At 39.2% G+C, this 27,161-nt stretch overlaps 1 protein-coding gene across 19 annotated transcripts in view; it reads right to left on the bottom strand.

The window, feature by feature from the left end:
• Positions 1-27,161, bottom strand: part of PTK2 (protein tyrosine kinase 2) — a 191,183-nt gene that overhangs the window by 14,543 nt on the left and 149,479 nt on the right. For 9 of the 19 annotated variants that reach the window (XM_064643988.1, XM_064643996.1, XM_064643842.1 and 6 more), the window contains 13 exons: positions 26,855-26,911; positions 25,424-25,444; positions 24,258-24,355; positions 21,471-21,555; positions 18,825-18,925; positions 17,419-17,534; positions 15,231-15,331; positions 14,248-14,337; positions 12,730-12,934; positions 6,566-6,677; positions 4,108-4,194; positions 2,774-2,911; positions 1,288-1,419 (listed from right to left, as the gene is read on the bottom strand). In XM_064643988.1, the coding sequence (XP_064500058.1) occupies positions 1,288-1,419; positions 2,774-2,911; positions 4,108-4,194; positions 6,566-6,677; positions 12,730-12,934; positions 14,248-14,337; positions 15,231-15,331; positions 17,419-17,534; positions 18,825-18,925; positions 21,471-21,555; positions 24,258-24,355; positions 25,424-25,444; positions 26,855-26,911 (1,343 nt within the window). Of the gene's footprint in view, positions 1-1,287; positions 1,420-2,773; positions 2,912-4,107; positions 4,195-6,565; positions 6,678-7,332; positions 12,707-12,729; positions 12,935-14,247; positions 14,338-15,230; positions 15,332-17,418; positions 17,535-18,824; positions 18,926-21,470; positions 21,556-24,257; positions 24,356-25,423; positions 25,445-26,854; positions 26,912-27,161 lie in introns of those variants that run through there. The other 10 variants (XM_064643902.1, XM_064643912.1, XM_064643957.1 and 7 more) reach the window with 4 other exon arrangements.

The raw sequence follows: 27,161 nt of genomic DNA, 5'->3' as shown, positions 1-27,161 counted from the left end.
TGCCTTGGTTGTCTTTACAGCCGCTGCTGTTTGGAACAGTTGGGAATACCAAACATAACTGAATTCCTGAGAGACTAAGACAAGTCAACTGGAATGGAATGAGGTCTTGGTAATGCCTACATACAAGACCTGCTCTCCTTTCCTGACCTCTGGCTTCCTGGGGAATAAAGCATCAATTCTTGTTTCCAAGGAATTCAATGTCTAGAAGACCATTTCACGTTCTGTGAGACAAACACAACCGGCAATTTTGGTGTCTAAAATAAAATTAATTCACTTGTAAGATTTTCCTGGAGACCACTTCTAGACAGTGCAGAGAACTCTTCCAGAGACCACAGACTATTTGTCACCATCTGCTTTAAATGGAGAGCTCATTTATCCAAATGTACCTTCCACAACACACCCAAGGCACCTGCATGGATACAGGCACGTTTTGTAAATACGTACAACATGAAAGACTTCCAAACTGAAACATCCCTTGAAATATGCTTGAGATCAAACGCATGAGTGATGTCTGTCACAACCCACACGAGCACTGTAAATTATCCACCTGTCCCACGAGGCTCAGGAACTCACAGGCTCCCCAGGAGCCTGCACAGAGTAACCTGCTACTGCCACCTTCTACTGCCACCTTCTGCTCCACCTGGAGCCATGAGCCTCAAGTAGGAGAATTTTAACACAGAACTTGAATTTTGACAAGTGGGAAGCCAGAGCTGAACCAAAAAACATACACCAGGGGCACTGACAACAAGGAAATATGGAACTGCAGAGAAACGGCTTTGGAAGATCCCATTACCAATGATTTCTTCTTCCTCCTTCTGGTGATGTTCAGAGCTCTTCCTCACCTCACAGAGCTCTCCTTGTACTTCCTCCCACTAACACATGTCATTATTCCTCCACTGCAGGACTGCTTACAACTCTTAGCACAGTCAGGGCCCTTAAATGGCTGATTATCCCTTTTTCAGGGGTGGAGTACCCACAGATCCACCTCCTTTAGAACAAACTGGCAAACTCCAGACTGGCACAGAATTTTATCCACAACTTCCCACACATAAACACTCAACTGGATATAATGAGATTCACCAAAGGTCACAGATGTTCACGATATCTGCAATACAGGACTCACTAGCTGAACGCTTAATTCAAAACCTGCTTCCAAACCCACATTTAGTAGTGACTCCTGCGTTCAGTAAATTTTCTCATTTCACAGAAATGACCACATTTAGCAAGCTGCAATAAAAAAGAAAACAACTAGAAGGAATTAAGAAGCACTCTGAAACAAAGGATTACCAGGAATCGTTCCTCTTTCTCCAGCCAGCGCTGATCTTCCTCCATCTCTTGTTGCTGTCGTATCAACCTCTCCTCCATGAGGTGTGTGGGCAGAACTTGGCTCATCCCTCGTATGTCCATAGTGCCCGAATCCTACAATCCAGGGTTAAGTTTATTCAGTCTCACAACTTAAAATTTGTATAAACAGCTGCAAGAACTTATAGCTTATAAAAGAACAGATTTTTAGAAGCCCAAATGTGCAACAGCAGCCAAACAGAGTTCCTCGAACTCCTCATAAACTGAAGCAGAGCAGAAGAAACTCTTTCCAACTCCAAACATTTTATCTGCCTCGGTCCTAAGTCACTGCAAACAAACAGATTTGAAAGATTCTGTTCTGTTTTTCAGCAACATTGTTGCTTCTTGTATTGCACTTCATTTGAGTTGGACAACAAAACCAGATTTATCAATTTTGTTTTCTTGGTTTGAGCAATAATGTAACCACCCAGTTGTTAGAAGCTGCAAGATATGTTGTTTTTTTTTTACTCAAAATAAATATGCTGTTCAATGTTAGCCAACACTTGCAAAGCATGTCACAAAAACATTTTTAATGAATTTTTGAGCAAATATTTATGCCTGTCTTAAGCTTACAAATACTCCACATACCATATCCCAATGCTGCCTGGAAATCATCAGCAAATAGTGTATAAATTAGTGTTTTTAAAAAAACCAAGGGGAATTTGGTAACAAACTTCCCTGTATTTAACAGGTAAGTCTCAGCTATCACTTAAATGTTTATCAGAAGAACAGGGAATAGAGCTGGTTAGAGAAGGAATGGATTTAAGACAGAAGCTTGCATAAAGTGAATCTCTGTGGAAGGAAAAAAATGGAATGCAAATGTATTTAACACTGGAGAAAGGAAAAGAAATGACAGAAGGTAAAAAAGGGAATTAATTCGATGTTCCTTTCAGCAGCTCTGTGCCATAACAAGGGGCTGAAGAGCACCCAAAAGGAATAAAACTCAGGAAGAAGAGCTTTGCAGACCATTTCATTTTCTGTTCTGGATAAGTTACAGAGAAGCCTCAGATCCTTCATCTGAGCTGGGTATCTCCCATGAGGGGTATTTTTACACAGTAATGATATTATGTATTTTACGTGAAAGGTTCCCATCTCTATCAACAGCACTAAGTTCCAGTAAAGCCTTCTTTTAACTAACACCAAATATTTGCTATCAGTCAGTTAAGATAATAAGTAATAACAACAAGTAACAATCAAGAATTTGTGTTGACACTTCATGCCCAGCCTCACACAGAAGGATTTGTTTCAAAAGGAACAGAATTCAGTCCTGACTCCCAGCCCACCAAAGTGAGGCAATTTTAAAAAGCACCACAGAAACACTTAAGTTTCCTACAACAGATCTACCTAAATAATAACAGTAATATAATTTGTAATAATAAAAATTGTATTTAACTGTAAAGAACACAAAACCAGACATGCCAGTTCACAATACCTCCATGTTTGGTTGCCACACTGATATTTCCTGAGGCCGATGGTTCCAGGAATCTGCTTGATCCAAGAGAGAAGCTTGCCCAGGATAAATGCTGCCTGCCATGGCTGGTATCCCATGAGAACCAGGGTAGCCAGACACCTTTGGGGGGGGGCAAAAAAACCCCACACAAAGAAAAACAGGAAAAACCAGAGATATTAATAAGACCTGTGCTTCCCCATAATTAGTAGCTACGTCCCCCCCATGACAGTAAAAATGAAAGCACAGAAATGACTCAATTCAGTCACTGAGAGGGAAGAGGGGAAGCAACATCAGAAGGAAGCTGAGCCAAAACATGACAAAACCACTCTTTTTTTAGTCTTTGATGATGTCTATCTATTTTAGAATACCTACATATATTAATATATAGAAATATAACTTTTGGGGATAACTATAAATATTTGAGGGTGCCTATCAAACCAGCAGCATTAGAGTGTGTTCTAACCTCTTCAGTCAAGAAGATCAAAGTCCTCTGAGGACAAAACTAAACAGTCCTCTGAGAACAAAACTAAATCTATAGATACATATGTAAGAGCTACACACGCAGAGCTCGTGTTCCAGTTAATAGGAGCCTGCAAACATCACCCTACAGAGCCCCATAAAAATGTACCTCCTGCTGTATGTTACAGGCTTAAGACTTGAGTGACACCATGTAATTAGTGTGCTTAACTGCATGGCCTGGGAAGTTCTCCACAGGAAAATCCAAGTCGTTTTAATGAGTCTGAAGTACTTATTAAACCAAGGAAAACCTCCCCCTCTCCATGAAAAAAACCCCTTGACCGAGATGCCTGTAAACAGTTGTAGCCTTGAACTAACCTAAAATTGACTCAAAGTCCTTTAATGAAAAACTTTTGTTTTAAATTTCTTCAGCAGTGTTAGGAAGAAAAGCAAAACCTCTGAGGATACAAAAGGTAGAGCAGCTATCAGGCAACAGAAAATAAAATATGAATGATCCCAAGGAAAGTCCCCCATTTAATAAGGCAAGTAATTTCATAGCTCAGCACAAATGTTAACATGAACACCACATTCCTTCAATAAATATGGAAATGGCTGATGTGTTTTACTGCAGTTTCAGGAATCTGAACACCACATCAGATATGGAAATATCTGCCATCTGGAGTAAACCTACTAGGCTCAGTTTGTTGTTTTTTTTTTCTGATGCAAAACAAAACTCATTGAACAGAACTGGATTAAAATAAACCACATAAGAAGTGAATCAATCCCACCAGCTGCAACTGAGATAGAAAGCCCCATTTGAAAAAAAAAATAAAAAACGTTCACAGGATTAAATGTAGTACCTGGTAATGATTTGGCTGTACCATATGCTGTGGACTTGGATAAAAACCTTCACTGGATCTGGGACTGGGGTAACCAGGTCTACTGGGCTGCAAACATAAAGGAATTTTTGGAGTCTTTAGAAACAGAAAACTAAAACCAGAAAAATACTTTTCAGTGAGACAAACATTTACAGGTGGTGATCCCAAAAACAAACTCAAAAAATCCCCCCTAAAATAGATTTTCTACAACTACTACCACTTTTTAAAAACAACTGAAATTAAGTTTTCCTCCATTTTTGCCTGGAAATTGATGCAGCTCAATTGTTTGCTTGGTACCTCGATAAATAATGCTTGCTCTGTGAATTCTTTGTTCATTTAATTGCTTGCACTAAGTGACCTGCTCTGTGCTGTTCAGAGAGGACATCAGCTAAGAACATAATTCTTAAACCCAAGTTTCCAGGTGCAAATAGAGCATTGTTTCCAAATTTTGCTGTTAATTTGTGGCTTTTGTGACTGTTCCCAAAAGTAAATTCTTTTGCTTCAGTCAGAATAACACAAACCAAACTGGTTTGTTTACCATGATTATATCCATGTGGTTTTCTGAGGTATAAAGTTAGTTCTGATAGTTAACTTCTCTGTAACTAATTGCCTCAACAAGGAAGGTGCTTTTGATCAGATTCGGAACCTCCAAAGGTATATTTGAGGTTTGGTTTGTTGTTTTTTTTGATAAGGAACAGTGCTGCTAGTTGTTTCATAAGGAGAATCAAACAAAGAGGGGGAAAAAACCCCAAACCTCATCATTCTGCAAAGGGCTCCTTCAGACCACATTACTTTGATGTTGTAGAATTTATCATTACTTTATGAAAAAAGTCATTATCATTCTGGAGCAGGATGTTTTCTGTCTCAGGTTTCTAACAGAAATATCACTGTGAGATAAAAGTAATTTCATAGTATGGACTGTGATAGCTGTGAATTATTTGAGAATGTGTGCAAGGCTACGAATAAAATAGAGTTTAAGACCTATAACAACACGAAACTTTTATAATGAATCTTGGGAAGAAGAAAAAAATTAGTTGTCAGCATTAGAAGATTAACAGTAATTAAGAAGACACTTAAAAAATCTCCTTTCTACAAAATTCAACTTGTTCCAATGCCATTATTATGCACATCCATATTTCACACAAAAATAGCATATAAAAAACCTAATCAACACCTGCATTACAAATACAGTGAGGACACAGTGACCCCCTCAAAAGAGACATGCAGTGGCAGAATTAACTGCAGTTTTGACACTCCTTTAGTCCAGTGTTTCGCCTTATACATCACACACAAAGCTCCAACGATTATAATTTCACATATAGTGCAGCTCACATATTACATTGGTAAAGGGAACTTATTCTACCTGGATTAGCCCCAAAGCTTCAAGACTAAACAAATTCTTCAAAGGCTGTAATAATCAAGCAGCATATTGTTCCAATTTATGGAACAATTTATCTGCTTCTGTAACTTGGAACATTGTCTATTTAGATAAACACCAAATCCTGCTAATTCATCTCAGATGTCTGAACAGGTCTGAAATGAAAGCAACAATTTCACTGCCCTTATTCCTGGGGTGTCACAAAGTTATCAAAATGCAGAACTAAGCTGGAAATTTACCAGGCAACAACCTGGATATGGGGAAACGAAAGAAAATAAAAATAAGTTGCCTTCCTGGGAGTGTTGGGGAGTGTGTGCAGCAGAAGGTCCTGGAATCATTATCAGCTCCAGAGCCTGTGTATAAAGCTCCAGGAATTCACCACAAACTGATCAGGATACAGACAATATTCCACATTACAGTGGTGACTGCACAGAATTAAATTCTTCAAAATACAGGCTCAAACCTTCAAAATAATCGGCAAAAATAACTCTGAGGAGAAGCAGACAAGTCACTGAGAGGGGAGAGTGCTCAGGAACTGGTGGGGTTGGACTCCCACAGCTGCATAACACATCAGTGACATCCAAACAGGACAGTAATGAAACATAACAAAGTGGAAACTAAACCACATAAGTTCCTTGGCAGCAAACCCCTAATTTTTCTGTCCAGAAGAAGGAAAATACAATTAGCTGACTTCTATCATTTCACCAATGTGTTATAAATAAACTTCACAGTGGCCCGAGGGCTCACTAGCCAGTGTAGAGTGCTGCAAGAAAATAAAAAAAAAGAAAAGGCCAGGAAATAATTTTGTGGCAACTATGGTTGCCTTTTACAAGTCAAACAACAAGAAATAAAAATCATTAGTGAAATATCATGGCATGGATCAGTTCTAATCACAGCTTAAGCAGAACTGGGTCATTTCAGGATTCACAGATGATGACAAATCTGGCCAGAATGTTGTGGTTTGAACAAACCCATCAGAGGAGGCTTTGAAGAAATAAATGGAATAAAAAGAGGGGTTCTGTTTGTTTTTTTTAAATACACGTAATTTGCAGTCTTAGCTACCTTGGGAGGAGCTTCATCTGATCCTCCTGAGTCCCAGGATACTGTGACTTGTCGCCTGGATTCCATTCTCATTCGTTCTTCTTGCTGCAGCTTCTCTTCCTCCAGTATTGTACTAAGAAAAACATATCGTAATTAAGTAAAACTCCAGTTCAGCGATGAACAAACCTCTCCCCAGAGCTCCTGCATTTTTCAGACTGATAAACACTACTTAACAAAGTGACTGAGCACTGAAAAACCACCCTCTTTCACATCCACTAGTTCAGTTTCTGAAAACCAGTGTCAGGAAGAAATATTTCTGTAGGATTACCAGTGTGCTTTTGAAAACAGAAGCAGCATCAAATTTTCAGAAAGCTGTGGTTCATCTTGCACAAAATTGGTTTTGCATAACAGTTCTTTTTATGTGCAATTAGACAGAGAAATCCTCAAAGACAATCAATCAAGCACTTACTTGCATGAAAGCTTATTCTTCACAAGAAAATATGCTACTGAACTGCTGCAAAGGTTCAAAACAAATCGAAAATGTTCTTTACTGAAACTCAAGAGCTTCAGATCACTGGGATTTTTTTTTTTCCTTTTTGAACAAAGCAATCAAAAACCATTTTAAATACTTCTGCTCTCACGCTTTAGCCCAGCCAGGAACACATTCAGCAAAGCAATTTAGCAAAACAGAAAGATCTGACAGCATTCACTCAGCTTCTAAGCATTCAGGTCAAAAGGCTGCATTTTCACAAAGTACAAGACAGTAGTAAAACCAGTTTGCTACTTACCACTGTTCTGACTATTACAAAGCCTGTTTGAAGCTGAACGTGCTCCTGCTGCCCCCACATCCAGCCTCCTCCCAGCTCTGCTATGTGGCTTATTAATGTTGGATATTTGCCATTTGAAAAATACTCAGAATGAAGCTTTGAAAGAGGGAGCTGCCAATTCCTTGGAGCTGCGCGCTACGGGGACAGTCTGGAGATGTGAGCGGGGCAGATTATTTCCATATCGCCATCCCCAGTGTAAAGATAATCCTGTGAAGGAGCTATTCCCAGCTCCTTTATCACTCAGGAGTTTCCAGAAACAAAGCTAGGGTTCTGAGTTTATAATCTCCTGTTCAGTCTGCTAACAACCACCCAGAATTACTCATGCAGGGGATGAGATCAACTCCAGCAATCTATTCTCATCGTGGAACTTTCAGTGCTTATTTCAAGAATAAATTCCTGCTGGAGACGAGAACTTTGCTTTTCCTTACTCAGCCAAAAAAAAAAAAAACCAGCCAAGCGATGCCACTTCTAAAAAGCAGAGAAGTCATCTTGTCTCACTGCAGCTAAATCAAGTTTATAAGTATTGCTGCAATTTCAATCCATCATTGCTGAAGCAACACAAGAATGTGGAACAAAAACAAAATCAGACAAGTTATTTGCAAAAGTCATCCTACTGGAAATACCACAGAAACACAACTACAGCCCAAGAGAGGGAATAAAGAGAGAATCTTTCTATTTTACCTCTCTTTTGCTTCAGAATAAGGAAAATGCATGATTTCATACTTGAACCCATGAAGAACTAGCAAAACCCCCACTGCTTTAAAGCCAAGTCACACTTCAGATATCCAGCATAAGTTTTTATATAAGAAACCAGCCAACACACATCCACAACCATGAACCACGATTACCATCTTTCAAGGAATACATCCAAATTAAAAAGTCCCAAAACAAAACAACACCAAAAAATCTGCCCAGATTAATGAATAAAGCACGAATAAACTACAGATTTTTAACCAAGCTGTTGATACAGCAGTTGCTCTAACCTGAGCAGAAGAACAGACCAGAGTTGGCTGACTAGATTTAGGCTTATTGACAATTTGGGGCCATGGGTGGAATTTGTCACAGCACAGTCCTGTTCTTCTGTAGAATGGAGTAAAACCCCAGTACTCCTCTCTGCCTTGCTATCAAAACCATTTTATCTGTGATGCCACAGCATTCAACACCATCAACTTAAACCCCTATCGCTGGAAATTACAAACTTCTATTGAAGTGACCTGGTTTTCATAACAGGGGCTCAGCTTCTTGCCTTACAAACCCAACTCATCCCTCCCTGCTCTCCCGTCACCTGTACCAACGGGAGGTTCTTTCCCTGCAGCCCAGAGGTCTCAGGCTGAATCTGTACTTGGATGCCCTTGATTCTGCTAACAAGAATATAAAGTAGAAATGCCTCAGAGAAGCATTACTTGAAAAAACCACAAAGAATATAAATGACTCACAGAAAGGTCTTTGTTTTCACAAAGGGGAGACCGATCCGTGCATGGAGTCAGAGTGTGCCAAGAGATATTTTTGACGTTTCCTCAGTGCAGCTGCTCAAGTTCTCTGAACAGTTTATTAGAATATGCAGAAGGTCAGGAAAAGTCAGATCTAGGCATATTTTCCCAAACTGCACATATTTTTAGCAGCAACGAGGAGCAAGCAGAGAATTCCATCCCTATGGTTTCCCTAGCAAACCCTGAGGTAGAACAGACAAACTCAGCTCAGCTTCTGGGCGAGGTGAGGACTGATGAAAAATCTCAATTATTACAAGTCCACGTAATTGATAAACTTATTTAATTTACAAAGGACTTTTTACAGAAATTGGCCTGTGACTGAAAAGGAAACACTTACTGGGAGCCTCAGTGTAGGAATATTTTAAATACCGAACTGTATCCTCACATTCCAAAAGGCCCAGCAGCACCAGTGTGATGTGGGAACCTATAGTAAGTGCTGACCCCAAAAAAGCAGCTTCTTCCTTTCTCTCTGTGATCTCCAGCCACCAGAAATGCCACATTGGATGCAGATGAATGTATTTTCACATCCTGTTCTAATATGAAAGCACTTGTATATTAATTACACATTATTCCTAATGGTCACCATCAAGGAGCAATAATGAAGCATTTTGCAGCCTCCAACATGTATTTCAAGTATGTGCTATAGTATTTTTTTTGTCAGGATGCCACAAAAGAAGAGGATTCAAACCGCTCTCACTCTTCCCGGTTTTTTTTCCTTTTATTTATAAGCAACGTTTCAAGATCTACATCAAATGCAGTGACAAAAAGTTAAGTTCTCAGCAGCTAATTATCTCATTGTTGACATAAAACCAGACCTTAAAAGCATGGAATCAGTCTTTTTTTTCCCAGCTGTATTCAATGTGAACTGCAGCCCAAGGATGCCAGTGGGGTCATGCACTGTTAAAACCTGTGACCAACAACCTCAGCAATGACACAACTGCTGGTTATTTTGTGATTTGTAGCAGAAAGGATTAGTGAGAGGTACTTTAAACAAAATTCATTCCATGATTCAGTGCAAATGTCATAAAATTACATTAATTTGAAAGCTCAAAATTAAGATCCTTTTATATTATTTAACACGTAGTGCAAGACAAAAAATCTGTTCTACACAAAACCAGCAAGGTGACACAATTCCCAATTAAAAACATCCCATATTCTAACTCTGACCAAGTCAGTGAGAGTCACAGGAGAGCAGGATTGCACCTCACTGTCCTGACCTAATCTGACTTTTAACCCCTCCCCACCACTTGAAAAAGGGACTTGGAATCCAAGGAGGAATTAAATTTGGAAATCCATAACCCACCCATTTGTTTCTGTGTTTGCTGGGAAGACTGACTCAACCCTGTCCACTTAAGACAGATCAAATGCTATAAAAATTACTACCCTAATACCACTACATAAATTCATATGTAATAACAAATAACAGTATATAAATTGTACAGAAATCAGCACCTTTGCATTGCACAATCAGCTGCAAATACAGTTTGTGCAAAGCAGCTGTTACTATGAAACGGGGAAAGCACCAAATAACAGAGACCACATGAAATGCTTATGGTCCCATCAGTGCTATTTCAGATGCAGGAGTTTTTCCCCAAGCCAGGGACTCTTTTCTCATTAAACCAGAGAGGAATGCTGCAGTGCTGTAGCACTGGCTCCAAGCAAACATCCAGTCTGCTCTCAGCTTGAAGAGACTACCCTGGACAGGATCCAGAATGTGCAGCAGCAACACCACAGGGAAAGGCCACCAGGGAAATGGCTTGTTTTTGCAAGTTCATGGGAATCTGAGTTTTGAAACCCAACCTTTCCTAGCTGCCTGAGATTGCCTCATCATCAGGGAATTGGCAACCTTTCCAGCAAGAGGCTAAGTCTGTCTGTCAGCGGCGCAAAGCAGCCCCAAGGACAACCGTGCTGCCTAACTTTGGGAAATAAAGGTCACCAGTTTGGAGTGGCAGAAAGCTCTGCTTTGGTGGGAACAGAGTAAAAAATGGATTTTAGGGTTGCAATGGCCCCAGGAGAGAGGCTGTCCTCTAAGCAATGCTTCAAATCTCTCAGTATGAGTAGAGAAGCAAAAACCCCTACACACTGGGTGTATTTTCCATCTGAGTGAGAGAATGGTTTAGCTTGGAAGGGGTTGCTGGAGGTGTGGAATCCAATCTCCTGGTGAAGCTGGGCTTCATGCACAGTAAGGGCCAGCTCCTCAGAGCCTTTTGCAGTCAAAGTTTGAGAGTCTGCCAGCATGGAAATTCCAGAGTCTTTCTGCATGGCCTGTTTCAGAGCTCACCGATGGGACATATTTTGGTGTGTAACCAAAGGAGACCCTGATTTGTCACATGTCCTGACTGCTGGTTCTGAGGAGAGCCAAGCTCCTGAGCACACTCTGGATTTACTCATCCTCTTACTTTCCCGGTGAGATACTCTCCCTGCTTGGGTTTACACACCGCTGCCATCTTCCCAGTAACATTTTTCAGGGCTTCATTCTCACCTGTGCCAACCAGCTTTAAGTTATCAGTACAACCTGACTGCAAATTGACAAGAATCCTATTCTTCCAGAAACAAAACAAAAGAGAAAAATCAAGTGAATTGCCAATTTCCACCTATTCCTCACACATCGTTTCCTTGCAATCCCTACCCAGCCCTGCCATTCCTTCCTTTGTGGTTAACTCCAGGCAGTCAAGAGGATAATGCTAAGTTATCTACGATAAGGGAGAAGTCTTCTTCTAGCTCTGTGAATTATAAGTCTACACAGGAGCTCCCAGACTAACAGATGATGAAACTGTATGAAATTTTAAGAAATACGAAAAAAACTTAAAGGTATTAAGTTATCCATATAGCAACTCTGAAACAGCATCATAATTATATTCAAATTGTCCCTTATTTTAACCATCAGAGAATTATCTTGAACTATGAACATCCAGTGACAGCAAAGAATGATATTATGAAAATAAAACATGTCACAAAGCACAACTTAGAAACAAGACGTAAAATAAAACTGAAGAATCTGGCACTGAATTAAATAAATCCAAGAGCGGACTGTCAATGTACAATGCCTGTGCATTGTTTGAACCCTGTATTGACTCACACAAAATACATACTCAGCCCTCATAAAATCCGGAAGTCACGACATTTGTGACCCAATTTGGTCACAAGTATCAAATCTGTCTGTACGTTATCTCGGTGAGGTTTCAAAGTTTAAACATCGCTCCCACTTTGGGGCTGACGAAACGGAGATACGGACACTGCAATATATTTATTATTGCAGATTAAACTAAGGTGTGAATTTAGACTGGTCTCCAAGCTGTTGCTCACATTCATTCCAAGACAAACAAAAAGTAGTCTATATCCTGGTTTACAAAGGGCAAAAGAATTTCTAGTCAATGATGCTGCATTTATTGCAGGCTTTGTAACTGCCCTGTGACAGCTGTGTCTGTGCAACCACTGTGCTACATGCTATGAAAATAACTTCCAAGAGCACTCACCTGATGCTTCAGTTATTTAAGAAAAGATACATTTTTACCCCAAATGTCCACAACATGTTTGTCTGGATAATTACTCTAAATTCTTTCTACCTGTCTCCCCAAAGATGGTAGCTAAAGTTATAAACAAATTGCTAGTAAAATGTGAAGTTTTTCTTGGGAGAGAAAGAAGGTGATTCGTACTTCCAGTTATCTGAATTTACTGCCGAATCTAATCTTCTCTAGCAGATAAGGTCCAGTTTTCCAAAAGACTAACAACAACCTGGCCTTCTGAAGATAAAACTTAACACACCATGTCTTGTGTTTTCCACAGAGAGAAAATACCATAACAGAAGATAAAGCAAAAATAAATATTTCTGAACAAGGAAAACGACCTTTCAGAAGTAAAACCCTACCTGAGTTGTGCTTTAAGTTCAGTAAACCTGGGTCTCCTGCTGGGGTCGTAGGCCCAGCACTTGGTCATAAGGCTGTAGAGGGTGGGAGGGCAGTTTGGAGGCATTGGGAGCCGCTCACCGTTCTCGATCCGCCCAATCACATCATTGTTCTTCACTCCCTGGAAGGGCTTTACCCCGTGCATGAGGATCTCCCACATACACACACCTGAGAAATACACACAAAGCAACGTTTTCCCCACTGCCAGCAAACGACAAGACCTGTTAAAGAAAGAAACAACCCCCAATTTTGTACTAACACTGCGATTTATTCCGAAGTGTGCAGCCAGGGAATAGGTTTGGACTCACCAGCTGGCAGCAGAGGAGTGATCACTCACAGCACCAACCTCACCTACTGATGAGGCAGCACGACCCACAGCCTGGCCTCCCACTGCACTGCCTTTTACCTTTACCTGCTCTAAGTCACAGGGGTTGCTCATATTCAAATCTTTCATACGAGGTGGAATGAGCTGTGTTTGCTTTTCCCTTTGGCTCGTTCCAACTGGCCTGTTTCGACACGTAGGGTGTATTTTCACTTTGAGGGTGTTTTTAACGCTGGCATCGATCCAGATTTTTTTGTGCTGAAACTATGTAATAAACCTCTTTCTACTGAAACAGCGTTAAAAGCACAAAGGGAAACGTGGTCTGTTGCTTTAGGATTGGCCAAGATTTTACATTAGAATTCATTTCTCTAACTCTGACTGTACTAGAGTTTTCTTCAAACTATTATATACCTCTCAATTAACAACATTCAAATTTTAATTTGTAAAAAGGGTGAACTCTTGCTTGACTTTCCTTGCTCTGATTCCAAGTCTCATCACCTTTGTTCCCTAAAACAGCCTGTGTTCCATCTGCCCAGACCAGCTGTATGAACCAGTTTGAGCACAGGTGATCAGATACATAAAAAACCTCATATATTTAGGAAAAAAGATCAAAGCTTCAGGATATGCCTATTTAGCCTCATTTTTACTCAGCGTCTGATCATACTCTGTAAACTGACAGGAGCTATGAAAGACAAATTAAGTGGGAATCTGGCATTAAAGATCTAGAAACAGGGTATTACATATGATGAGTTATGCATTAAGCAAGGTGTATCACCATAAAACTCAAAATGCAATATAGAAACAGCAAGGACAATGGTATAACACAAAAAAAAAAGAAAAACAAAAGCAAAGCTCCAAAATACAACCAACGGAAAAAAGTCATCTCCTGTTTAACTGTGAAATAATTTCCCTGTACTTTCATTTCTGTCAGCTTCTTACTAGAGGTAAAAAGGCACATGAAACTTCAGGCTTACTGAGTAGAAAAAGGAAAAAAATAAATACAAAGATGGAAAATATGCTGGAAGAAACTGGATTTTCAGAAAGTACAGTAAACATTGTGCCAAATATCTGGAAATTATTCATTTTTAGTAGTTAAAATGGAACACTGAACTTCTCCAACAAGACATTAAAGAATCCCCACCATGTGGTGTTCACTTACCAAACATCCACACATCACTAGCTGAGGTAAACCGTCGGAAGTTGATTGACTCTGGAGCCATCCATTTGATAGGTAATTTTCCTTTGGAAGCTACAGGGGAGGCAAGAGAAGGCAGGCTGTTATCTCTACTACTGAGCTCAAACATAGATTTTGTTCTCAGTGAAACAATTCACATGCAAACCCCATCTCCAGTGAAGCACTTCAACTATCGATAAATAAAGTTGTTTGGCTTTACCTAAAACAGAAAAAAGAACCAACAAAACCCAAAACAATAATAATCCCCCAAACCTCCCAATAAAGGCCTCAACAACAAACCTTAAAAGCACACCAAGAAATGATCATGCCAAAATTATTTCCCCTCTCAGCAATTAAAAAATGAAATGCAGCTCAGTGAAATGAGACAAATGAAACAAGGAAATATAACGAAGTGTAAGGGGACAGATAAAGCATATTTTTAAAAATATAACTGCAACCAGGAATATAATGAAGATGAGATTTATGAATACATGCCTTAACAATATAAGCCAGCTTTGAAATGCTACTGTTTAATACACAACATGCAATCTCTATTCTCCTGCTGCACTTCCCTTCTCTCAGGCACTGTGGGACATCTCTCAGCTGCTGGAGACACTCAAGATCAGTATTCCACCCAAAATGGGGAAAAACGTAGGCTTCAAAGACATTTTTGTACTGAATCTCCCTAGTTCAGTGGCATCTGAAGTCTGCAGCATAACTGACAGCACAGACTCAACATTTATGTGTACCTACATGTGAACTTGAAATTTCTAACTGAAATCAGACCTTGTCATCCTTCTCCTTAAGCACAGATGTAGGAATTTACTGCCATTATTAAACTGTTCAGTAACTTGTCTTTTCATACAAATACAACAGCCAGACCAAGGAAATCTGGTTAATTCCTCAATACTGAGAGAGGCAACTGTGTATTAACTGTCCTGCAAGAAGGACCCAGAGTGTCAACTTACCTTTGTAGTAAGTACTGTCTTCCATGTATCGGGATAAACCAAAGTCACCCAATTTCACACAGTCAGTGGTAGACACCAGCACATTTCTAGCAGCAATATCCCTGCCAAAGAGAGGGAACAGTATTTCTAGTAATTTAAAAGCAAAGTGGTGAAGTACCACCTGAAGAAAATTTGCCTCCTGGCCTGCAAAGGTAAGGAAGATCTCAGTCCTGTATGAGGTTTCCTAATAAGGAGCTCAGATTTTGGTGATACCACAGGGATTATGGAAAGACTTTGGAATTTCTGTCTTGCAGTTTCCCAGGTGAGACAACTTCCCTTATGTGTGTCTCTGGACTCTGGATGTCAGCAGAGGTGACTAAGTACTGACAGATTTAGCTTTGAGCAGTGATGTCAGTACAGCAAACTGAGCAGTGCTGCTTTCTCCCACTTCATTGCAGTGTCAGTTGTGTTTTGTGAGTTTATTGCTACAGTTAAAATAAACAGCTACTTGGCTGAAATCACATAATCACTTTGGTTGGAAAAGATCATCAAGTTCAACCATTAAACCAACTCTGCCAATGCCACCACTTAACCACGTCCCCAAGTGCCACATCTACACATTTTTAAATACCTCCAGGGATGGGGAATCAACCACTGCCCTGGGCAGCCTCTTCCAGGATTTGGCAGCCCTTTGAATTAAGAAATTTTTCCTAATATCCGATCTAAACATCCTCTGGTACAGCCTGAGGCTGTTTCCTCTTGTCCTGTCACTTGTTATGCAGGAGAAGAGACCAACCCCCACCTGGCTATGACCTCCTTTCAGGGAGCTGAAGAGGGATAAGGTTTCCCTGAGCCTCCTTTTCTCCAGGCTAAACATCCCCCAGATCCCTCAGCTGCTCCTCATAGGACTTGTGCTCCAGACCCTTCTCCAGCTCCACTGCCCTTCCCTGAACACACTCCAGCCCCTCAATGTCTTTCTGGTTGTGAGGGACCCAAAACTGAACCCAGGATTTGAGGTGTGGCCTCACCAGTGCCCAGCCCAGAGGAACAATCCCTGCCCTGGTCCTTCTGCCACACTATTGCTGGTACAGCCCAGGTGCCATTGCCCTTCTTGCCCACCTGGGCACACCCTGGCTCATGTTCAGCCGCTGTTGACCAGCACCCCCAGGTCCTTTTGTGGTTGGATTGTTGTGACCCAAGTGCAGGACTTGGCACTTGGTCTTGCTGAACCTCACACTGTTGGCTGTGGCCCTTTGATCCAGCCTGTCCAGATCTCTCTGCAGAGCCTTCCTGCCTTCCAGCAGATCAACACTCCTGCCCAGCTGGGTGTTGTTTGACTGAGGGTGCCCTTGATCCCCTTGTCCAGATGACTGATAAAGACATTAAACAGGACTGGCCCCAACACTGAGCCCTGGGGAACACCACTGGTGACCGGATCCCAACTGGGTGTGACACCATTCCCCACCACTCTGAGCCCAGCCATGCAGCCAGTTCCTAACCCAGCAAAGAATTCACTTGTCCAAGCCATGAGCAGCCAGTTAAAATCCAAGTAGCCATAACAATCGCACGGGTCTGCTATTTACAATGTTTTTAACATAAATATCTATGCATATAGATATATAGGTAATACTTTATATGTAAGTGGTTGCATACACATTATCACAACACGTATAGAGTTTGACTGTAAGTATTTAAACACAAATAAACAGCTGAAGTTCAAAATTAATGGTACTTCATAAACTGGAGTGCTGTGAACTCTTAATTGCATGCAGTAAGAGGCTGAAGTCAGTCTCTTCTCCCTAGAAAGTTCATGTTCAGATTCAAGGGAATAAAATTCAAAACACACCACAAAGGAAATTTAGGTTCATCTTCTGGTTAAGCAAGTACTTGTATTTTATAAATATTTTGTTTTCCTTCTTCTTTACTTAAGAAGCCATCTGCCCTTGTTTTGCTTTTCTATATTTGAAAGATTACAGTTGACTCACAGCTTTAAAAAAATACTGTAACCACAAAGCAACAACCAAGTCAAAAACGACTCCAATTAAAATCCGGCACCAGCTCCGAGTCAATCCAGGAGTGGGCCAGCAGGTGTCACCCTTGAAAAGGGTGTAATTCTGGTGGAAGCCTCTGCAAAAATGACATTGCCTAAAATATGAAGTAGTTGCATATGAAAATAGACACGTACACACATGTATGTATGAAATCTTACCTATGTACAAATCTTTTGCTCTCTAAGTAGGCAAGTGCTGTGCTCAGCTGGTAAGCGTAGAGGATCAGAGAGGCCAGGTCCAAGCTGTATTTTCTTACTTGCAAAAATGATCTCAGCTTTTTGCACAAGGAAGGAAGAAACAGAAAGAAATTAGGACCAAAACCAACAAGTTTGAATGAGGCATATCTCAAACTGTAAAGTTTACACGAGTATCAACGGGCATGACTTCCTTCCCTGAAGGCTGGATGAGAAAAGGAAATCACTTCCCATGAATAAAATTAACTCTGGGTTAAATTCAACCAGTTTTTTCCTACATGAAAATGGTTAGCCAAAGAAAAAAATCCAGTTATTTTGTGCACTGCTTTCAGGCTCCTTTTGCAGAACATCTGCTGCTGCTGCTCCACAGTGAAGCCCTCCTGGACTTTTACTGACTCTACCCTTGAGTACAGCACATGTTTACAGCCTAAATAATTTAAGAACTTAACAGAACCTGGCCAAGCCAAACACTGAGTAGATCAGTATTGTTTTGGAAGCATTATTTTAACCTACATGTGCTAAAACAACTGAATTTAGCAGAGAGTACCAATATAAATGCAGAATATTTATAAGCTATATTCCCAGTATAAGGCAGCTAGCACCTACTGGAAGCTGGCACTTGAATCTCCTTAAAAATTAAAAATTAAAACAGGGCTTTGAAAAGTCATTTGGGCACTGGAAAGGAAATCTGTAATTTTCTGACAGAAAATGACTTCTCCACTACAGGTTTTTTCTCCCTCCTCTCCTTTTTCTTCTGGACAATGTACTGCAGTTTGATAATTACAATGACAATACACAATGCAGAATGAAATGTCACTGCAGCTCGCATTTTCAGAAACATGCGGCTCAAAGAAAACTAATCGATTATAAAGAGTGAGATTCTAGTTTTGCTTGAACCATTCATCCAAAAAAAACAAAATAATGAGGGATCTTATTATCTTATCTAGGGCCTCCACTGCAGAGACTCTACAGAAAAAACCCCAACATATTTCAAGGGAAAATGCAGCGTTACTCAGGAAGAATAAAAGATGTTCCACAATTTCACTTCTAGAAGGTATGTTTGCAAATGCTGTTTAAATGATATCATATTATCATCATCTTGACAGAGGTCATGCTCTCACTCTGGAACTGCAATTGAATTCTCTGAAAACTCTTGACTAAATGGCTTTGGAATGAGGTGATGCAGTTCCCTCAGTGGAGGAGGAGGTCAAACGCTGCCACTCCTGTTTCTCAGCCCATAATTCTACAAAGGAGTATGATATCATGTTTGATATCATGTGTTAGTACTGGGAAGTGTTCTTTCGGTCTTGCGTAAAGTGATCTGTGAGCTAACGGAGAGGAGACCAAAGCTGCACGAGGGTTTTTCATACCTCTCCAAGCGTGCAGAGCTCCATGATTATCCAAACTGGGTTTTCTGTAATGACTCCAATGAGCTTCACAATGTGAGGGTGATCGAACTGACGCATTGTTACTGAAAGGAAATGAAAACAATTTGGTGGTTAAGAAGCATTTCGCCTGCGACCACAAAATATAATCACAGGTCTTGAAACAGCCTGAAACAACTGTTGCAAGCAGTTATGTCTGGTCACTTCGTCTGTTGTGGGCAGTGGGAAACGCTGTTTGCTTTATTTGTGCTGTTCTCCACTCACAGAAATGCAAACTGCTGTGGAAGGTGCCAGTCAAGTCAGGGGCTGGCTCTCAGTCCTGGCTGAGCATGACCTAAGGTAATGCCCTGTCAAACCAGTGTATGGCCACTTAACCTGTGCCCTTCTACTGGAAGAGGAGGCAAGAGAAAACAGTCTGTGTAATTCAATTACTGGAAATAAATGTCTGTCAGTTTATGACATAAACAAAAATCTTATTTAATCATTACATTCATATCTCATTTTATTTCCCATGGAGTTAATTAACTTTTCAGTCTCAGCAGTGCAGTCACAGTATGCTTTATGCAGTGACATATGAATCACAGAATCACAGAATGGTTTGGGCTGGAAGGGCCCATCAAGATCAACCAGTTCCAACTCCCCTGCCATGGGCAGGGACACCTTCCAGGTTGCTCCAAGCCCCATCTGGCCTGGTCTTGAACACCTCCAGGGATGGAGTCCTCCACATCCCTCATCCTGGAACTGCTCACTTCAGAGACTGACTGAAGGCTTGCTAATGTTTTGGGGAGACGTGTCTGGCAGTTTAAATCAAACATCAGTCCTCTGATTAAGTTCTTCTCTCCCAACACACACATGGCAAAAACATCCTTAAATATATCCTTAGCACACGGCTTTAAATACATCCTTAATGTATTCCTGACAAAACATCCTTAATTTGATCCTCAAGTAGTATCTCTTTCTACATTTACAGTCTGTAATGTCAGCAGAGATACATGGTAATTACTAAAGTGCAAAGTCTGCCTCAGTTTGCCTGAAGTTAGGCAAGAACAGAACCTCCTCTCTTTTGGCTTTAAACACATCTCAAGCTAAAACCAGGAAGCATTTCTGGGTTTTTTTTACTCTGAACAGCTCTGAATTCTACTTCTGCATGTGGGTACACAGCAGCTGTGTAACCAAAACGTCTCCGACCCCAACAAAAATCCTTGGACAATTCTGTTCCTAAGACCAAAAGTTATAATAGTTTAAACATACTTTCCTGCAAAGAAAACTTTAGGGGCAAACTTAAGATAACATATTCTTTAAAATATTAATGTTATGAATAATACAGGAAAAAAAAACCAAGGAAACAAACATCCCCATCATCGACATAGCTTAAAACATTAATAAAAAGGAATAAATAACATGATGAAATGTCATACAGGCAATAACAACTGCTAAACCTTTGCAGTGTTGAAACTCCACGAAAATATCTTAATACTCCTAATATTAAAATATTAGGAAATACATTTATTAAGTCAGTGAAGTAACCAACTGTTCTGAGCCAGTTTGCAATCTGAACACAAGTCAAAGATAAGGGATGGGAATCAGAATGAAAAAGAGAAAGAAGAAATGGCAAAACTATTAAATCAAAATCGAAAAGCACTATTTATCTGTCGACCACGGTGGCATTTCCTAATCTGTCAAACTCAAAGGCATAATAGGGAGCACTCAATGAGCAATTATTTTCTACATTGTTAGGAGACAGCAGCCTACCTGTGAGTGCTGAGTTATTACTGTAAGCAGTGGTTTTTACTGTTCCAACAGATAGAAATGTAGTGGAAAAAATTATAATAATTTAAGAAAAATCTGACATTCAAAAGTAAGAAGCCATTAACTGTGAACACAGATCTTCTGAATAATTAGGAAAAAATCCTTGAATAAAGGAATACTGAATAAAATACACTGTAATATCTGACCATAACCAATTAATTTATTGATATAATACAATACCTTTACAACATTTATAGACACACAATAGCAGAGGATAATAGGCAAAAATTAAGGCCTAAGTCCCATATCTTAATTTGCTTACAAAACCAAACAATAGAGGAATTGCTAACTTGAATATTCTTATAAAAGTTTCCTGTTCCTATTCATCTCAACAAAAAGCCTTCCTCCACATATGAAATGTGCCATTTGTGGGCAATTATTTAGAAAAATGGTTTATTCTTCCATAAATTTTAACTCTGAATTTTCAAAGCAGATCTCTCTTAGACATAACATTTCTAGCAAAAACAACTACCTGACCTTCTAAAGTAATACACCGAAAAAAGTGCTGTTTTTTTTTTAAAAATTCATTAAGAAGGAAATAGAGGATCAGATTTATAACATGCCAAAACTGGCTCTAAAGCCTTAGAGGAGTCAGAAATCACCATTTAATTTGGAGAATCAAGGAACCCACAGACAACCATATACATGGGCAATGCAAGGAAGTAAAGCGCTCTCCTGGCACATATTGCTGGAGAGGAAAAAGTCAGGCTATATATTAATAAAAGATTTACATTAGCCTCAGAAGTTTCTGGCACACGTGGTCATAGTCTTTGCAGGGAGCAATTAGAGAAGTGATCCCCAAAGAAGTTATTTAATACTCACAGGCTTCTTGTAAGAATTTTTCTCTGACGCTGTCAGAGGTGCAGTTTTTACACGTTTTGATTGCAACGGCCATGGCTGGATTTTCCTGAAAGACATGATTGAGAAACAACTCTAAGGCAGCCCATCAAAAGCTGTCCTTTAAAATTCCAGCAAGAACTGCTTTGGAGAAAATTACTATTAAATAAAACACCTTTAGCTAAGAAATGACATGATGAAAGCTTCAGCACCATTATAGTCAAGACACCTTGTGTGCAACATTTACATCTAGTGTGTCTTGGAAATATTTAATCTGTTTTAAACCATGTTAATTTTGTGCAAAAATTACGACAAAAGGTGGTAAGTTTAACTGAAACCTTTTGTGCTATTGAGCATGGTAAACTCTTGACAATATTTAGCAAAAATACGGGAAACGAGGAGATATATCCTAAAAATATCACTTGGCTTATGCAAGCAAGCAACCTGGAAAGCCAAGTAAAGGAATTTCTGTGGTTCTTGCAGAGGAAAGACTTGCTGCAATTGTGAACCCAAACTACAAAGGAAAGTAAAACAAAGATTTTTATATATTATCTTCACAATCAGTCAGACCAAGGCTTTAAAACCAAGTTAAACAGAATGACGTGTATTCAAAACCAAACAGATTTTCCCATCTAATTGCTCATCTTCTGAATACTGAAAAATGAGAAGTTCTTAGTGGACTGAAAAAGGCTGAAATGTTTTAAAACTAAGCTTCTACATTACATTACACTGGCCATTTTTTAATGGGCAGTTTACAAATGAACCTTTCCTTGAAAGACTACAGGGTTGATGTATGTCCTTAAAACCCAGTTTTTAAGGCCACTGAGAGGTGAAGATTCACAGTTATGTTCTATGTCTGCTCATGGCTGCTCTATTTTAAATCTATTAGTAAAGACAAACATTACCAGAATTAGAGTAGTATTTATATTTTGCAGGCTTAAATGCTTATTTTCTAAGTTGCTCACAACATAGATCTTCAAGTTGACTTAGCTGGAAAATATTGATTAAATCCTCTTCTCATACATAAAATGCCCATAAACTGACTGAAAAACTAGTGGTAAATCATGATTTTATTCCCTTACGAAATCAGGATTGAACAATCAGCCCTGGATGCCTGACAGACCCATCCCTCTCCTGGTTACACATCAAGTTTTTGAAACATCTCATAACCAACAGGAGCATCAAAAGGAAGAGTTTCAGTGTCTGCAACCATCAGAGACTCCAGACATTTTGCACAATGAACACAGGAAAAGGCCTGATATCAGGGTTTTGCTGATATTTTGGTTTTGGATAAGGAGACAAACCAGTGAAGATGTATCAGACTGGCCAGAGTTTGTCTCCTGAGCAGCAAACCCTATTTTAAATGACACTTTGGCATTAACTCCACAGTTAAAGAGTCTTTAAAGTCAGTCTTACTGGCATGGCTTACACAATCCTGTATGTATACACCCATTTTCCATCCAGTATCCTACAAATACAGGTTGGCTGGGATACTTCAGGAACACCCAGGAGAAAGCAGCATTCCAGAAGAGGTGGATGCTGTACAGTCACCAGAATAAGAACTTTACAAGTGCAGTGAAAGGGATAAAAGGAATTTTGGAAATTCAAATCTGAGCTAGCAGAACAAGAGGCAAGAAATCTCCCCTGTATTTTTGCACACAAGCCAAACATATATATGGAAACACTGTCATGTTATTGGAACTAATCTTTTGTCTATTGTAAGATTTCTTCCCAGAGTGTAAGTTACACTCTGTGACCAGAACATTAAAATTTAATAACATCAACTTTCTGTTTCCCCTTCACATATTCCAATGTCTTAAATGTAGTAAAATTTTACTAATAGAAGTAATCAGCTGGTTGCTGTTTAAAAATACCATAGTAGTCACAGGATGCCTGAGTAAAATCTGCTTTCTAATTCACAAAAAAAATGGAGACAAGCCAGCAGTTAAAAAAAAAAACAGAGAAGGGTCTTTAATTGGTTTTACAGAACTCTAGATTTATCCACCATGCCCCAAGTGCAGTGAAACATCACTCCTCAGTACTCCTGTTAACTTGGACAGAATTAAATGAAAAATAAGAATCTCCCTCAAAGCAAAGTGTATCAGATTTGCTTTTTAAGTGAAGGTACCAGAACAGACTTCAAACTTTTCTGAAATAGATAAAATTTATCCTTGTTTACTTAAACATTAACCCACTAAGCCTTGGACCCTAACCAACCAGCTGTTCTTTGGAAATAGTGTTTCTGAAGTCAGAATTAGATTATTGTCCACATGAATTCTTGTATCATCTATCAAAAACCCCACTTTTTTTTCTGATATGAAATAAATCTTCATTTTACACTTGCAGAGTTACTTTATTATAAGTTTGAAATTGGTTGAAATTAACTCATTTTTGCAGCGTTCTCTTGCCTTTTTTCCACAAAACTTCATTTTGATCTATTTAATTAGCAGTCTTAGCCTTTGTGGCTGCAGCCTAGTAAAACACATAAACACCAGCCTAAATTACACAAGTGCTGCCAACCTCCCTGGTTTCACTGATGTGACTCTTGTGTGTTGGTGTTTTGATGGATCAGTGTCCAAGCATTTTGTATCTTTCAGGAAAAAGTAGTAACTTTATTAAGCTTCTCTGTGAGAGATCCATTGAGATGGTCAGTGGAGCAAATTTTTATTGGTTCTGGAAGAGTCAAACCAAGGCCTCTAAGGAATACACTTGTTTTTTTTTAAATAGAAAAGCTTTACTGTTTGTTTGGTTTTATTTTAGAAGGAGGCTTACCGGGCTCATGTAAACTCCTTGGTGCACATCTCCAAACTGTCCTTCCCCAATGCAGCGCCCCAGCTCAATTCTCTCCCTTTGAATTTCATAATCTCTGGCTACAAGAATATAATGCACTTAAAATATTAAGTTTTTCTGATGAAGGGCAAGAGAAATAATCCACAAGACACAAAACTCAAAAGTAAGTCACTCAATGTCTCACATATGAATAGCTAAGATTAACGTTTGCAGCACACCAACCTATGCAGATGCTGCACACACACACAGTGGAGACCTCTTAAACCTCTGAAACAAATGTTTGAACCAAGGCAATGGGAAAGGAATTGTGAAATCTAAACTGCTAAATTGGCTACTGTGCACTGATTCAAGTGCAATAAACATAACTGAATCCTTCTTAATTACAGCTGGCAAAAGACAAAGCAAACAGCTTAGGGCCACGCCAATGTTAAATACAGCCTGATTTTTAGACACAACCCTCTGGATGGTTAAGAGAACTCCACTATGTGGTATTTTAGGTTTTGGAACCATCAAAAGAGCCCAGAGAATTTTTAAAGAGGTAACTGCAAGAAAAAAAATACAGAAACGAGAGCATGGCAAAAAAGGATAAAATGGAAGAGCAAAATTTGGAGTGCACTACACCTCTGCCAGTGTGTAACTGAAGCAAAATTGAGATGTCTCATGGACTTATGCAATTTTGTTCATGTTATGGTTTAACAGGCTGAGAATATTGCTGATAAAAATGGCTCAGTACTTCAGCAAAACATTTAATCAATTGCAATTGAATGACTTCATTTGCAATTTAATTTCTCGCAGACATGGAAAAATATTTCAGGAATAGCAGAAAAGCACATACACTATATGTTTTCACCTTTACTTGTGTTATTCAGAGAAAAAAATATAACCAACCAGCTTCGAACTTCATAACCTTGATTTGAACATCATTCACACTACAGAAATTATGTCATCTAGAGCTGGATAACAAGGTGATAAATGCCTTTTCCATCTCTTTTTTTTAAGTACTGCATTTTCCTCTTTAAAATCCCAAAGCTAACTGGTTTAACTATAAATAAATAATGTTTATTAAATGAAAGTGAATAGTAAACTTAAAAATTCCACATCATTCCAAACTGCAAGCATACAGGGATGGGTAAAGGGTCTCCTGTTACCTTCATCTATTCCATAGCTTTCTGCAGTGCAATTAAGAGAAAAATCAAATGCTTACTTAGAGCTTCTTAAAAATCAAGACAAGGACAAACATTTTTTTAACATTTTTTCTGAAATATGAAGAAATATACTGATGCAATTTTAAGTTTACATTAGCAAAAGTCACAGGTGTGTTCTTGTCATCTTTACTGGCTCAATCCTTTGGGAGCTGAACATTTGAGTCCCCTTCAATCCAGCAAAGCACTTAATGAATTTCCCTCCACAGCCCACCTCATGGGTTTTGGATTGAAGTCATCCTTAAGTGTTCAGCACCATCCAGGGCTGGGCCCACAAGTAATTACTTCCATGAGAATTTAAATAAAAAGATTAAGGGGGGGAAAAATAAATTACACAAAGTTAATCTGTTAATAAAAAATAAAGGATATAATTTATCACAGTATGTTTTGATCCTGCAATCATGTGAACAGAATCACATAGTGACTTACTGCAAGACATTCAAAACACACTGTTTATTTCTGGAAAACATATATTCTTGCTTTTCAAATACTGACGCTCAAAAATATATGTTTTGCCAAACATATATTCTTGCTTTTCAAATATTTTCCACAGTAGTGGAAACGATGTAAACACTGAGGTGATCGTGAAACACTCCTGCCACGTGGGGGGAGTGGGAAACTCAGAAAACTACACATACATTCAAGGCTGTTCAGCAGAACATGGCACCAGTTTAGCACCACCCTCCCCTCCTGCATTAACCAAAACTCATGTTTTTGCAGGATTGTGTATCAAAAGGTTGTCTGCTTCTGGAGAAATCCTGGCTTGCCAAAATGCAACTGGAATTCTGCAGACACAACTTCTAAAATCGAAATACTGGACTTTGCTGTTGAATGAAAGAGCCTTGATTTCAGATTATATTATAATTCGAACAGGCCATAAAGACAAAAATCCTTGTGGTGGCTACAGCATCACTGTTTTTACTTCAAAGATGAAGACTCAGTAGAACTTTGAATTTTTATTTTTGTTCCTGAAGTCTTTCATCTTTAACAAAATTGCATGTGGCTCAGTTGAGATTTCCTCTCTCATGGAACTGGAGAGCAGCAGGTCTGTCACAGAGCAAGGTGAGATACAGTTAGACAGCAATACACAAAGCTTTCCAAACTGTTTGCTCTTATCACAGAGATCTTATCCAGTCTTTAAGCTCAGCATCACAATCAAAAAAAAAATACATTTTGAGACATAAAGAGAATTTCACTGTGAAGTCACTGACAGCAGCAAAACAGAATTTGGTTTTATTTGATTTAAAACCCGAACTTGAAAATCACTGACTCTGTGAGTTTTCACAAGATCATAATGAACATTTTCTCTGCACACATATATTTAAGGTTGAAATATTTTTTGGATAGAAAAGTTCCCAAGTTAACCACTGCACTTACTTGATGGCATTGTATAAGTGTCTTCCTCATCTATAATCTCTGCATAGTCATCAGTCTCTGCAAAGGGAGGAATTGAAGAGTTTCGGGAAAAGCAGATGAAAACAATTCTCCAGAACAACATCTCCAATTTATCAAAACTCGTATGTCACAACCCCCAAGTTCAGCATTGCTGAGACACGTTTACAGAAGCATGAATAAAACTTGCTCATGCATAAATCATGGTATGAGAATGACCTCAGTGCCAATTACATTACGTCACATAGATGCATTCAACAAGGAATATTCATTTGTATTCAAAATTCGAGTT

The sequence above is a fragment of the Pseudopipra pipra genome, chromosome 1 (genome assembly GCF_036250125.1).
Source record: "Pseudopipra pipra isolate bDixPip1 chromosome 1, bDixPip1.hap1, whole genome shotgun sequence".
Classification (NCBI taxonomy): domain Eukaryota; kingdom Metazoa; phylum Chordata; class Aves; order Passeriformes; family Pipridae; genus Pseudopipra; species Pseudopipra pipra.
Note: the sequence above shows the minus strand (reverse complement) of the source record. Positions and strands in the feature narration are given on the sequence as shown.